This window comes from Fusarium flagelliforme (genome assembly GCF_020744385.1).
Source record: "Fusarium flagelliforme strain FIESC 12 MPI-CAGE-AA-0113 chromosome Unknown B0J16scaffold_4, whole genome shotgun sequence".
In the NCBI taxonomy this organism is placed as follows: Eukaryota; Fungi; Ascomycota; class Sordariomycetes; order Hypocreales; family Nectriaceae; genus Fusarium; species Fusarium flagelliforme.
Window position 1 is genome coordinate 816,945 of NW_025763506.1, and position 14,556 is coordinate 831,500.

Consider the following 14,556-nt stretch of genomic DNA (forward strand, 5'->3'; position numbering starts at 1 on the left):
AAGCCAAACAGAGACTGTTAGTATGCGAGTTGTGGTCAAGACAGTTATGCTAAAAAGTAAAGGTGTCGGCCCTGTAAGGTTGCGATGAGAGCACTTATGAGAAGTGACCAGAAAGAAAGCCACGTCCTTACCTCAAAACGTAAGAGAAAATGGATGCAATTTAAACCACACTTAAGAAGAAACTCCAATGCCATGATAATTAATCCTCACATTCAACAAATACTTGTCCAATGTCCTTCGCAATAAATTAATGCTTCGTTTTAAGCGGTCTTACCCTATATGTCTCTGACATTTCGTTTTCACTCAGCGAGCTGCAAGGTGGGGAGGACAAGGGTCATAAACAGAGAGGCTGGGAGCGAACAAACCGCGTATTCGGAGGCATTCCACGCTGAGGATCGCGATCTGTACAGAAAAAACCCAGGAATCCAGCAAGTGTACAGATACAGAGTATGGGAACCGTTTCCAACCGTTTACATTTTCCTTCTACATAAACAAACTATAACGATATGCTATCTGTTACAAACTGGTTGAAATTGTAATTACAGCTCCCTGCTAAGCACAGACGGGTATATAAGCCCCTGTAGCAACCACTTTTAGATGTAGTTCAGTACTTATAGTTGGTGCATGTCTCTTCTTGTGCTGGTCTATGGGTCCACCTGCTGTGCGAAGGTTCGATCCCCCGTTCGCGCATGAGTAAGTGGCTAAGACGTTAGCTACCAGAAAATGCACGAACGTAGGCGTATACCTGTCGTCGCGATAGGCATTTAGGCTCACAAGGCGGAAAAGCCTTGGGGGTTGACATCAGCTGGCGTCACGGTCGCTTCAGTGATTCGGCTTAAAGAAAAGACCGGTAGTAGTTTAGAACTTGTCGGCTATCAAGCACCTATAGGATAAAGTTGGTGAGGGGGCAGTGAGATCGAGTGGCTGAATGGCCGGCTCTCTCACTGATCAATCTTTTTGTATTTTTATCCTATAGATCCTGAATTCCCTAATAGCGCTGGATCTTTGTTTTACTGCATTTAATAATTTTTGCAGCCCTACCGTCTTTATGCCTTGTATTAACTCTGATGCGCCTGAGATAGCTTTTCCGTAGCTTGTTCTCTTTACCACTGACAGATACAGTTTTTGTTTGCAATTGGCACATCACGCGACAGTGTTGTAAAAATATCTCCGTGAGAGCCGTGGTGCCATCCTTGTCTTCGCGTAAATTACTCGCTTACCTGCCCTACCATCAGACAAGTCCTTATTTGATGCAAGTATGTTAGTCAAGCAGGTTAGACCGCGCATCGGAACATACACGTACTCTAACCAGTATTAAATCCGACGTTGTGTGACATGCAAATTGATCCTTGCAATGACACCTCGGAAGTATGAAAGGTGAAGAAACAGCAAGCGCCTGAGTGGGGGAAGATCTTCACCATTCCCTTCTTTTCTACAGGGCTGTGAGTCTTTTTTTCTTAGCGCTTACCACACGTTTGTGACATGAATCCTACGATACCTTGCGGGTACCACGCTGTCGCTCGTGATGGCAGTTTATTAATCATCGAGTGACATTTACGAGTAAAGTACCCCTGTTTAAGGCTGTGTTGCAGAAACTCTGGATCGTCTCATTGGCGGTTTAAGTATCCCTGGATGTAAGCCGAGGGCCTGTCACTTTTTCAGCCCCCACGACGATAATGGTTGCATGCGGGAAAAGCAGGCAGTCGATTGATAATAAATGTCCGTTATGTCCACTTTGTGTTTGCTTTACCAGATAACAAGATATTATGTGAAAGTGAAGCTGTAGCCATGACTGGAGGAATTGCTTCAAGCACCCAGCCGCGGTATGAGCCCGTCAATTCAGACGAACATGCTTCGCTTGATCCCTCGCACCATGACGATACTCCACTTACCACGTTAAGAGCGCACAACGGAAAGGATGATGTCGCGGTTTTTGCCCAGGAGAGCCAGAGTACGAAGATAAAACCAGCAGGTTGGCGCCTTAAGACAATCCTCAAGAAATGGCGTATGCAAATCCTCCAAGCATCGGCACGCAAAAAGAACCATCAAGTACCGATTGTCAAAGACCGCTTCACCGCAGTCCTCGCAGCTCTGGTGCACCTGCCAGCTATCGCTGGCATCATCACACTAAGTTTCTATATCTTCAAGAATTACTACATCGGCAAAGAGCTTGAAGGGAAGCCGGATTACGATGTTGAGAAGAAATTGGGCATCCAACTTGCAGCGAAGCTGATGGAGATGTTCATCGTACTGTCTCTGAATGCTATTGTCTTCTCTATGATTCGGCATGAGTTTACCATTGGCCAGTCTGTGCCGTATGGTGCTTTGGTAGCTGGGCAACAAATATCTGAGATTAGCTTCTTGTGGTCTGAGGAGTTTCTCAGTATCCTGAAGGGAAAGTTCTCACAATCATGGAAGAAGATTGGTTTCATTATTACGGTCTTCGTCTGTACTATCATGGCACTGGGAGCCTCTTCTCTTAGTGCCGTTGCGATGATGCCACAGGAAGGTGACTGGAGAGCTGGCGGAAGCTTCGTGTACTTCAACGGTACCCGAGACGAAATGTTCCCGTCCGTGTTGACAGAAAACCACACAATTGGTTCAGTCTGTAACGTTACTGGAAACGAGTTATGTCCCTCTTGGCAATGGGATGTCATCAACAGCCAGCTGATCTCCAAACTCCGGCTATCAGGCGAAGTGAACAATGGGTTATTCGTCAGACGACCACCAAGCGAGATCATGCTAGCTGGCCATTCTTCGACACTGGTCAATCTAGTGGTTGATGTCAGAGAGAAGTGGTTCAACTTGAACAGTCCCAATCACACAGTTGCTAGGATGCCACATCTTGGACCGGCCGAGGCTTGTGTTACGACGTCGCTGCATTGGGAACAGGCGGCTGATGATTCCGCTAAGAGACGTCAAACGAGGTTCAATAATTTCCAGAAGCTCTCGCATAAACTCAGCGCACCTATTCCTATCACCAACACTAGGTGCGAGCTGACGTCCGTAAGCGACAACAAGACGAAGACAATACTATTTCCTGACTTGGTCACCTTTCCTCCCACAACCTTGAAGGTCGAAAGAGACTTCCTCAGTGATTGGCTATCGGAAGTCCTTCCTGACTTGAAGAAACCTGAAGTATTATGGTTTGACTCTGGGCCCGTTATTGCGAACACTTCTGTCGGCGTGGTAGTAGCTGTGCCTTCCAACAAGTCAAGTCAAGCAGCTGAAATCTACGGATGCATGATTGATGCAAGATGGATCACTACAGACTTGAGCGGCGATGCAGTCGCGCTTACCAGCAAGGGCTACCCGCCGTTCTCAGGTGCCATCGCAACAGCACTTGGAGGTTCATGGATCGGTAGCCCGGGATATGGACAGCGTGTTCATCTTGCACCTAGCTTTGCCAAGTATCTCAACCCGTTGGATGAAAGAAGCAATAGAACTGTCATTCATGAAATGCTTCTCAACAGCGGTGTGTGGACATCCGACGGCAAAGGATCAAATTCTACGGCACATTTGGAGGCGATTCTTGGCGGACTGGCAGCTAATGGCTTAGCACGATCAAGCCCCAACATTACTGCTGTCACCGCGCTTGCTGACCCAGATGGCGAGTGGTGGAAGAGCTTCATGCCCCAGGATGGCAAAGTGTTTGGTCCAGGCGGAAGTCCCTATGCCGTGTCGAATGAAGATAAAGAGCGATTCTTCAAGACTGAAATGGAGACGTGGGTGACTGGATTTGCTTTTGCTGATAACAGCCTGACCATGCGAGGAGCCATGGCCGTTTTCTACGTCTATGCGCTTCTCGTCATAGCATACTCTATATGGTCCATCTGGTCGGGCATAACATCATCTTCATGGGAATCTGTGCCTGATCTTTTGGCTCTTGCACTTGCAGATACAAAGTCAGGGTCCGATGTAACAAATTCGGAAGGTGGAGGCGTGGGTGTGATGGAAAAGAACTTTTGCATTTCGGCAGATGGAAGTACTCTGAGACTCAGGGCGACTAACGGGATGATCCCTCCTGGAGATCGGGTTATGCCCAACGTGGCTTACGATTGATTGGTTAACAGTCATACCACGCATAAAAAGAGAGAAGAGGGACTGTGAGATATGAGTTAACCACTTAAGGTAGCTTTGATGATGGGAATGTACTGTAAATATTGCATAATCCGCTATTAGACGTCACATCTACGTCGACACTCCGAAGCCTCCGATTGGATAAAAGCATATCGCGGGGCTTTACTATCCCTTATAATCATCCTGCAACCGTGTCTGTCATTTTCACCGACAACTACCCAGATACTTATAGCTAGCGACATCTAGTACGTTATTGCCATACTCAATTCGGTTACTTGGGGCGAAGAACGCGACAAGACTGCTGCAACCAATGGCCGACAATCAAACGCCACCATCAGCTGCAGGCCCTTCAAGACCAGCACGTCGTCTTCTACCGGCGCACCCAAGGCCTGCTTTAGTTTCGAGGCCGATACTTTCTAGGCCGAGACTGAATCCTGTACTTGCGGCTTGTGAAGTATGTCGGAAGCATAAAGTCAAGGTATGGATCCTGATCCACGTGGAGTTACGCCGTTCTTGAGGGGAAACTAATTACTTTATGTTAGTGTTCCGGTGAAAGACCGATATGTCGTCGCTGTCACGATCGCAATCTTACATGTAGCTACGTGACCAAGCCCGGAGAAACTAGGTCTCAAGCTCTCCATCGCGGTTCAAGCAACTACGAAAAAGAGGATCCAAATATCTATGAAGAGCTTGTTGGTCTGCTGAAAAGTCTGCCTGACCAAGGTGCTCAAGATGTTTTGAAAAGAATCAGGACGGGGTCAGATGTTGGCTCAATTCTTCAGCAGGCTAAAGCTGGAGATGTTCTGCTCCAAATGGCTGTTGTACCCGAAACCCGATATCGATATGAGTTTCCTTACAAAGCAGGTATGCCAAGGGAATATCATATCGACAATCCTTATTTGAAGTCTATGCTATACGAGACAGCTTCGATTTACTCCTATAAGGGAGGTCCGGAGTTAGTAACACCAAGTGGTCTCACCGAACTTACTTCCGAAGAACAAAAGAGCCTTTACTTGAAGCCCTTCCATGCAGCACGAGTCGTCGAACCACTTCTCACTGACGCGAAAATATCGAAGTGGACAACCGTCTGTAAGGACGATGAACTGATGAGGGATTTGCTACGTGTACTGTTTCGCTGCGAATATCAATTCACAGCAGCATTCCACAAGGACCTCTTCTTGCAAGATCTATCAGCGGGACGCAAGAGCTTTTGCTCTTCCCTTCTCGTCAACGTTCTTCTTGCTTATGCTTGTGTAAGGAGATCATTGTCGACACTTGAGGTTCTAATCATTGACATGCTAACCAGGTCTGCTATCCGCAACTTTCCAACCGCGTTGAGTACTGGAATCCCAATAATTTGATATATCGCTTCATGGCTGAGGCAAAGAGGTTGTGGGAGCTGGAAGCAACCGTGCCACGCATCACGACTATCCAAGCGGGCATGCTGTTTGCTGTATATCATAACCTTTGCGGTTTAGATGAGATCGGACAGGCTTACAGAGTACAAGCTGTGGCGCTGGCTCGCCAACTTCGTATCTTTGACACGCCTGTGGTGGGTCAGAGTGAGAGACTGCAGAGGGGCAGAGAGTATACTGCATGGGCTCTGTACAACTGGGAAACGTGAGTGCCCTCACCTGAAGACTTCTGATTGTATATTGACATTCACAGCCTATCTGCATTTTCGTTCATGTTTGCTCCACTCGTCAAAGAGCCCCCTAGATGGAAATTACCAGATCCCTCAAAAGACTCATTCTGGTATGGCGAAGTATGGGTAAACTACCCCTTGAACCATGGCCTTTCTCCCCTATATCTGGGCGAAGTTCTTCGGGCGAGGAGCCATTTCCGGATCATCATGAACGAATTTTCCGATATAGCCTACTCGGAAGGCTCCAAGGTAGATCTGTACCTTGCTCATCATTTCCGCAGGCGATTGGAAGATTGGTACAACAATCTTCCAGAATCCCTGACACCGAAAAGAATTGTCCTACCGGGACAGCTACAGATACAGTGAGTTATCTAACGCCGTAAGAGAAGCCAACTAATGGGATCCAGCATGTTCTACTACCAGCTGCTTTTGACGATGTTCGAACCTCTACTCGATGTAGAGACAAACGAGGACCCATCACCACGTCAGATTGTAGCTAGCGCAAAGAGAAATCTTCAAACCCTTGTTAGACTCTACTTTCTCCGGCACGGTTTCGAAGCAATGGATCTTTTCATTGTCATACCACTCATGATCATCGGCTACGACTCCCTAGGTGCCATCAACGGCGACACTCCACCCTCAGAGATCGAGTCCCTCCGAGCGGTACTTATCCTCGTAGCTCAAGGTCTATACCACCAACGTCGAAACCATTACCTAGCCCAGGCGCTATTTCGAGTTATTCGAGGAAGCATGCGTCCGCAAGAGATTGGACTGTTGAAGTCTTCCATGGCTTTGGAGGCTGGTGATATTGACCAAGAGCCGGAATTGGCCGTTGCTATACGAAGTCAATGGCCAGTCAGTGTGGTGAAGAGGAAAGAGGATATAAACTCCCACGTGTTGACCAATCTTGTTGAGAACTTGGGTGATATGAGTGTGGAGGAGACATAAAAGTACCCAGAAATATGAATGACAGACAAGGGTACACAAAAGATAGAAGTAAAACGTCACTTTATTATTAGATATACACAATACACGCCAATAGTTGACGGTATTCTGATAAACCTTCATCAGGATTAGGTTTGTAGTTGTGTTATTATTCGTTGTGTTGATTTGAAGTATACGACTTGAAAACTGACATTCAATAAACTCAAATAGACGATATTCTGACCTTACAGATAATACAAGATCAGCCAAGTGCAGACTTGATAACATCCTCCAACTTCTCTTCCTCAAGTCCAAGCTCATGCAGCTTCTTGAACTCATTGTCATCAACCTTGCTTCTCAGATCACCACCATTACCCTCCTGAAAATGCGTCAGCATGAACTTGCTCAACGGAGCCATGGCATCTCCTTGTTCAATCTTGGCATTGCAGTCCTTCAGCGCCTCCTCTATATCATGATTCTCAACACTCCAATCCTTCTCCGTCGTCCCCGTCGCTCTCTGCGCAGCCTCAAAGAACTCTGGCTGCGTAAAGTGAAGTGCGGGCGTGTAAACTGCGTTGTTCTTGTACCTGGACAGACTTCCCTCTGGAAGAGTAAGAACTGCTGCTACTGCTTGACCCGTATGCTTGGTATCAGTGCCGCTGACTGTGCCGACGCTGCCATTCCACAGGGTTGCTTTGCGGTTCTCAAAGTCAAAACCCCAGAGACCTGAGCCGACATGCATGTCGATGAACGGGCCGACGGTTACCGAAACCCAGCTGCTTACGCCAAGCTCCTCGATTAAGTCGCGGGTCCTCTTCTTGTTCTGCAAAAGCTCATTCTGCTCAATGAGCCGTTGGGCGAATGGGTCGGGACCATACTCAGCGGGAAGGACGTATGGGATGCCGGCCTTGGCAGCCGCGCGGACAGCTGGTTCTTGCACGCTGATCATTTGTGTAAACGGCGGCATCAGGGCGACTACATCCTGTCCTTTGAAGGCGTCCGCCAGGAAAGATTCGTCTTGTAAATCGCCGATCTTGACGATGACCTCGGAAGGGAACGTGCTGGTAGCTTCAACACGCTGGACAGCGGTGATGGTGTGAACTTGCTGGGCAAGAAGGGCTTTGATAGTAGGGTATCCGACTTGGCCACTTCCGCCGATAATGGCTACCTTGCGACCTTGTTTCTGGGGAGCCATGGTGTGTGAAATTGAGATGGTGCTTAGGACAGTACTCAGTAGAATAAGTTGACAGGAAGTGAAAGGCGGGGGGCTTGTCGTTGTCTTTTATATCCCTTTTCGTTTCCTGCTTACTGGGGACTTTATGCTGGCGGGTCAAAAATGGGCCTCGCGCCTCGGAAACTTATGCCTGTTATTGGGTCATATGGGAAGTAAGCCCATGTATGTAAGCATTTATGAAAGAAGCTAACGTTATTGATGGAGTTATTTCAAGTTAGGAATTATCTTTCGAAGCAGCTCTAATAGAGACGAAGCTATTAGGGGAAGTTTGGGGGTGGGTGGGTGAATCATCAAAGGGTCCCATACGTCATTGAATCATTACGTTAACAAGCCTCTTAGTGTCAACATGGAACACTAACTGCATCTTAGACCTACAATACTTTCAAACACTTCAATAAACATTTCAAATGAGCATTATGGAAATGTACCAATATGAACCACTTGTTACCTTCTGGTGATTAAATACTGGCGAAGATTTGAGTCGCAATTGGCTCTACGCTACATAATAACTTGAGCTATCATGCGAAACATGAGGCGTCGAAAACGAACCACCTGCTGAAAGACAGAATCTGACTATACGCAATTCATCATTACCTCTTTCTTTTTTTATTCCCATCATTTGTTATCTTTGATTGCATTCTCTACCTGCTGCTCATTTACTCAGCCACATTTTGCGCCGCAGACACCTGAGGTCCGCTCCTTCCTCAACTTGCCGGTACCGACAATATCGGCACCGACCTCTAGGCAGGGTTCCACAAGCTTTGGTTCCCAATCCTTCCGGGAGGTTGCGTACTGTCCTCAATCTGCAAATCTTCCCTTTCGCTGTCTCAGTTGCAACTTTCTCTCGGATTACTTGTCTTAAGTTTACTACAATGGAAGATATTCCAGCATCGAGTGACGACAACACTGAGCTCGCTTGGCCCGATGATCTCCCAGATGCTCCTGAGTTCCAAGACATGGATGAAACTCCTGGCTCTTTGAACGAAACAAAGTCCGAGACTCGAAACTGTTAGTATGGTCTACTCAAAGCATATTTCTTTTGTTACTAACTTATACTAAAGGGATTGACGTCCTTGAAGAGCAAGATCAGCGACTCTCTGCCATCCAAGCTGAACATCGAAAGCCTAATTTGGCGCATTTGTTCAGTCATCTACCTAATTCAGAACTTGATTGGAATCTGAAAAGGTCATTGGTGTGCCGTGGCCAAGGCGTGTCCTGTCATGGTTAAAACGCTAAGTGTGAAACGAAACTCATTGCGCACTTGGCGACTGAAAAACATCGAGTAAGTACTGCTCTGGTGACTATCTTAACGATCAAGTTTTAAATATTACACGAACATGATGCATCCCTTGCTCCGTCTACTTCAGCTCCGGAGCCTACTCCAGTTATCAACACGGAGAATGGGATTCTGTGGGCTCAGGAACCAAAGTTCAAGCACATCACCGATGATACCACTGGCTATAATATCACAATGGGAGGTTCAGTTGAGCCGCTAAGGAATGTTAATATTCAGGTGGGTGACAGAAGAATTATCTTCTGAGGTTTAGGCTACTATAATAAAGTAGCCTAAGTGCTAGTCTAAGCTAGCATAAAGTGACCAAATTATTTCGTCTCTTATGCTTTTGGGGGCCAATTCTTCTGATACTCTTCAGATACTGAATGTTAGCGGGGACCCGAATCTGGGCCCCATTCGCTAACGTTGACTAACAAAATCATCGCCCCGCATTGACTGTAACCACTTATGGCGGCGATTACGTATCGACAGCCCGGTAAGTCCGAATTGATACCTTTAAAGAAACCGATAACGTCACGGACTCAGAGAGTCACGACCCATACAGAACCTGCTAAGAACCATCACATTATCTGAATTCAAAATGTCTCCCACAGACGTCTTCTCCTCAGGCTCTACCGCCTTGATCACCGGAGCCGGTGCAGGCATCGGCCTTGCCATTGCAAAGATATGCCGAAGCAAGGGCATGCGAGTACTCCTCGTCGACAATGACGAAGAAGCCCTCGAGAATTTGAACAAGCAGCACTTTCCAGATGACTCCGACGTCGTCACTTCGAAAGTGGATGTCACATCAACTTCGGACTGGCAGGCTTTGAAGAAGCTCGCCCAGGACAAGTTTGGCACCATCGAGCTTCTGGTCTTGAACGCAGGACGAGGAATGAAGGGCACCTGGGGCGATGAGAGCTATTTTAGAGATGTGAGTGCGACAGAACATCTGCCCTTCGGCTGAGACTAACGAAACAAGACCTTGGAGACCAACCTTTTCGGTGTCATCCACGGCATCAACACTTTCCTTCCTGTCGTTCAGGAGGCTGCGAAATCAAAGCCAACGAGCATCGTCATCACTGGAAGCAAGCAGGGTATCACCAACCCTCCCGGTAACGCAGCATACAACGCCTCAAAGGCAGCGGTCAAGACTTTAGCCGAGCACTTGAGCTACGATCTCAAGGACCAAAGCACAAGCGTGCATCTTCTCGTCCCTGGCTGGACCTTTACCAACCTTGTAAGTTCAGTGGTTCAAATTCCGAAGCTTCCGACTGACTTCATCGTAGGCTGGTGCAAAGGTGTTCAAAGAGAAGCCAGACGGAGCTTGGACACCTGAGCAAGTTGCAGAGTATCTCTATGAGAAGATGGGCAAGAATGAATTCTACATTATTTGTCCCGATAACGATGTCGATGAGGAGACGGATAAGAAGCGCATGACGTGGACTATGGGTGATGTGGTGCAGAGACGACCACCACTGACACGATGGCGTGAGGAGTGGAAGCAGGAGGCAGAGGAAACCATGGCTAAGATGGATGTTTAAGTCCATGTCAATTTCCTTCGGAGAGGCTGATAAATGGATGGTTCAATTATGTACTGAGAGGGTGCCTAATGCATCAAAGGCTGCTGTGTAACCACAAGCGATCCACATCGAGATATCAGCTGTAACATCGAAATCAACGACAATCGTTGCAAATAAGAAGCCCATTACAGTTAATTATGAGATTGTTGCTTGAGATTTATTTGCCAATTCAGGAAAAGCCAGAGTCTGGTAAGCCGATGAGCACGTTGGCTGCAGTGATAGAAAATAAACTAGTCAAAAATTATACCGTGACCCAGATCCTGCAACCTCAAAAAAAGATCATGACGCTGATCAGAATTGATCAACTGAACTATCGATACACCAGGGACTCGAACCCTGAGCCTTAGTCTTAGGAGGACTACGCGCTACCATTGCGCCAGCGCACCGTGTTGTTATTGGATAAGTCTTAGACTTTGCGTATATATAGTTAGACCTGTCGACTCACTCGCATGGCTGCAAAGTCAAAGTATCGCTTTGATCATGAAATAAGCATCTTTCATCGTACTTTGCGTTTCAGAAAGACTTTCAATGTTTGGCGGTCAGTGGGGTCACGGACGATTGTGGGTAGAGAATGATGGCATTCTCCACAAGACTCTTGAAACCATGATTCCACAAGAACACCTCCGACGACATATTGCTTGCAGATTCATGTTTTCTCAAGCCATCATGCAATCTCTAATACAAGTAACAACCATTGCAATTAGGTCAAAGGGTTACAAGAGTTGTACTATTTTTGTCTCAGCAGACGTAAACTCGGGTTGGGCCCCACGAAACATAACAATGCCGACCCTCCTGTAAGCCGTACCCTCAGAATCAACAGGTACCAGTATCAAACATGTTTCTTGAGATCGATGCATAAGAAAATCGCGAGTCTTCAGTGTAACCGATCGTACAAGGAGACAGGTAAACAGATTGTCATCCCTATCGTCCTCTACATCGAACATGCCTGAGCACCGCCAAGGCATTGGGCCCTCTCTAAAATCAGGCTCCTCATCGTTGACGTTAAAGTATCGTGGATTGAACCTCTTAGATCTGGGGTCTAGACGGAGTCTCATTTCTCGAGTTGGCCCTTCGATGATCATGGTGCTCGATGAGATGTCTGAGACCATGGGCTCTCCTGTCCATGTGATATCAGCCTCCACGATATTTATATGGTCTTCTATATCACAAGGCTCATTGCCCATGGAACGGGACCAAAAGCTAAGATCGAGAGTTCCAACACGTGTAAGCCATGACCAAGATGGCACGGAAGTAAGAGTATTCGAGGGATTAGTCGTCTCTCCAAATCTAATCCATAGCAATTCGTCGATAAGCGTTTCGTGCCAACAACCCAACAAGTGTTTGAACCCAGTCCTGTCACGAAAGTACTGCACCATTCCTGCGAGAGCCGCAAGCCTGTCTCTCGTAACGGTGAGGTTTCGTTTCGAATAATCGGTTATCCACTCAAGCCACAGCTTCTTCATGTCTTCTATAGAAGCATCATGCGGAAAGAACTTCCATGAGAAGGATCTGAACCTTTCAGCTTCAAACGTAACCTGAGACTCTGAATGATAACTGTGGTGGCAGTTCCAGTGGATTTCGGGCTGCATGCAGTGTATCACTCGATGAGACAGTAGCTGCTCTTGTAGCGTCCACCCTCTGGTACTTAAGTTCGCGAACTTGGTGCGGCGCCTGATATCGCCTTGATGGAGTCGAATCAAGACGTTCTGGTCCTTGAAGCGTGCGCCCACCTGTTCGAACGCCACACCGTGACCTTCCCAGAGATTCAAGTCCAAATCAGTAAAGCAACCCTGTGTGCTGTCTTGTGCATCTGAAGCCGAGATGGTAACTGAACTTCCTGCGTATACGTCTTTCATGCATGCAGCTTCCCTACGCCAATCTTCAAGATCATCTTGTACGATACAAAGACTATCGATCCATATGTATCGGAGTCCAAGTTCCCATATTATATCAATGGCGTCGTGAAAAGTCTGAGGAAGAGATTCTCTTGGTATGCTTTGAAGGAAAGAACCGATGTTGCCTTTGGTGCTTACAAATGGACGTGATGCCCCCCAGCAGTAGCTCAGAGTGGCGTACTCGGGACGTTCCTCGGGCTTTATAAGCGTATCTACCAGACGGATGTTTTCTTTTTCCGGTCCTATCTGAACGAGACGTCTGGGATACCCATGGGAAGACGGTTTACATTCAGCATGCTGAGACACACACTTCGTGTACCAGGACTTTATAGTCTTGATCTTGTCTTCTTTGGAGGGTTCTCTCCAATCCCAAATCGGACTCTCACTAGCCTTGCCTGTCCAATTTGTCAGTATCCACACGAATAATTGCGGGAGATTAATTCATACTGCCAACACGACAAGTCGTGATCGTCACCTTGAAGCTATCCGCAAAAGCATACCACGGCACAATGATATCCCCGCCGAGAAAGTTACAAGATACATGATCAGCAGCAGACACAGCGTTGGTCAGTTTGAACTCCAGCTCAAGTAATTTGTAGTCTTCTTCTCTTATGTCGGGATAGCGTTTGAGAAGCTTTGGCAGTGACCAAGAATGCCGAATGAAATCACAGAGAAGACAGGTCTCTGCAGAGTCAATGAGCTCTTGAACATATTTGTGATGCCTCACCGGCGCATAGGCGTCGATGGAGTGAAGGCGGTCGTCTTCGAATACTTCTGGATCTGTCTGTAGCGAAACAATAATCGCGCAATACCGGCAGAGCTTGCCCATGGTGCGTAGCGACCTTTGCCGCAAGCCGGTCTCTCCGTTATAGTGGCCGTCGAAGGCCGATACGGTCTCGAATATTCTCAGACCAGCGACAGCAATAAAGTTGCGGGATGTTTTTGTGATAGCAATGCTTTTCCGTATTGTTGAGTTTCAAAGTGGAGAAAGGTAAGGCGTTCTACTGGACGGCGAAGTATTGCTGACCTTTGTTGTCATAAGCACGTCAAGGGCTTTGATACGTTAGCTCACAAGCTAGTTAGATCGTAGACTACCAAATATGCTTTATTGATCTTACTATCATTGTTCAATTACAGTCGCTCTTCATAGTCTCGGTCCAATTACTGCAGAAGGTCAATATTCCATATAACCATAACAAACACGTTCGACGTCGGACATGGCTAACAACATCTTCCTAGCTAGACTTTGAGATACTGTTTTTCTTCACTTCTCAAACATGGATTCAAAAAAGAAACATTCGTAATCACTGAGAGGGAGTCTTGTGCTAATCGGTCAGAGCCACAACTTATTCAATTCAACGTTTCTTGCGTTAAGCAAGTAGCTATTCTTGATCCGAGACGCAACCATGGTCACTCTCTGATCTAGCACGAAAGAGCGGGCGCGTCCCGGATCTAATGACCGGCACGATGATCTACAGACTCCACGCAACATCTCTAACATCGAGCAAGGAAGGTAGCTAGTGATATGCTTCAAACTTGGATCATTCTGGTATCATTTCTGCTCTAGCACTTCCCTTGTAAGGTTAGAAAAGTTCCGTGCATAAAACAACAGAGGACCAGGACATTCATTGCCATAACGTAGTTTTTAAAGCATGAACAGCTGAGATTGGAAGGATACTTGTCGGCTAACGGCTAGGAGCATTACCATAGCATCTATTTAAACCCTATTTAGAGCAGACAATACCCTGCATTCGATGTTTTGCAGGCAGATGCCGGTCTCCAGCCCCTAGCCTTTGTGGCGAGATTGCCCAAAGACTATTCGCCTCAAAAGCTCATCAATTCCAGATCTCTGGTGACGCAAGAGCCCGTTTTGTCTAAACCTTGCTAATGGTCGGTTAAAACTTCACCACATTCATCATTAA

The 14,556-nt window shown here is 46.9% G+C and overlaps 4 protein-coding genes and 1 non-coding gene across 5 annotated transcripts; 2 read left to right on the plus strand and 3 right to left on the minus strand.

Moving 5' to 3' along the window:
• Window positions 1-1,759: 1,759 nt before the first annotated feature.
• On the plus strand, window positions 1,760-6,761 carry B0J16DRAFT_362502 (uncharacterized protein). Its single transcript, XM_046129814.1, has 11 exons — window positions 1,760-3,725; window positions 3,759-3,867; window positions 3,907-3,946; window positions 3,980-4,047; window positions 4,102-4,106; window positions 4,468-4,558; window positions 4,623-5,169; window positions 5,239-5,333; window positions 5,387-5,700; window positions 5,749-6,087; window positions 6,133-6,761. Exons 1-11 carry the CDS (start codon window positions 1,789-1,791, stop codon window positions 6,671-6,673), a joined length of 4,086 nt encoding a protein of 1,361 aa, XP_045982471.1. The 5' UTR covers window positions 1,760-1,788; the 3' UTR covers window positions 6,674-6,761.
• Window positions 6,762-6,871: 110 nt separating this feature from the next.
• B0J16DRAFT_340546 (putative oxidoreductase CipA-like protein) lies at window positions 6,872-7,869 on the minus strand. The gene has a single exon (XM_046127698.1). It carries the CDS (start codon window positions 7,842-7,844, stop codon window positions 6,912-6,914), a length of 933 nt encoding a protein of 310 aa, XP_045982472.1. The 5' UTR covers window positions 7,845-7,869; the 3' UTR covers window positions 6,872-6,911.
• A 1,762-nt stretch (window positions 7,870-9,631) lies between these two features.
• On the plus strand, window positions 9,632-10,939 carry B0J16DRAFT_371740 (uncharacterized protein). The gene is made up of 3 exons (XM_046130425.1): window positions 9,632-10,090; window positions 10,139-10,396; window positions 10,446-10,939. The coding sequence occupies exons 1-3, from the start codon at window positions 9,758-9,760 to the stop codon at window positions 10,698-10,700; spliced, it is 846 nt and encodes a 281-aa protein (XP_045982473.1). The 5' UTR covers window positions 9,632-9,757; the 3' UTR covers window positions 10,701-10,939.
• A 114-nt stretch (window positions 10,940-11,053) lies between these two features.
• On the minus strand, window positions 11,054-11,125 carry B0J16DRAFT_t164. Its single transcript has one exon. It is a non-coding gene; the product is annotated as a tRNA-Arg (tRNA).
• A 319-nt stretch (window positions 11,126-11,444) lies between these two features.
• On the minus strand, window positions 11,445-13,596 carry B0J16DRAFT_371741 (heterokaryon incompatibility protein-domain-containing protein). Its single transcript, XM_046130426.1, has 2 exons — window positions 13,082-13,596; window positions 11,445-13,029 (listed from the first exon to the last, which is right to left on the minus strand). The coding sequence occupies exons 1-2, from the start codon at window positions 13,461-13,463 to the stop codon at window positions 11,453-11,455; spliced, it is 1,959 nt and encodes a 652-aa protein (XP_045982474.1). The 5' UTR covers window positions 13,464-13,596; the 3' UTR covers window positions 11,445-11,452.
• Between the last annotated feature and the right edge of the window lie 960 nt (window positions 13,597-14,556).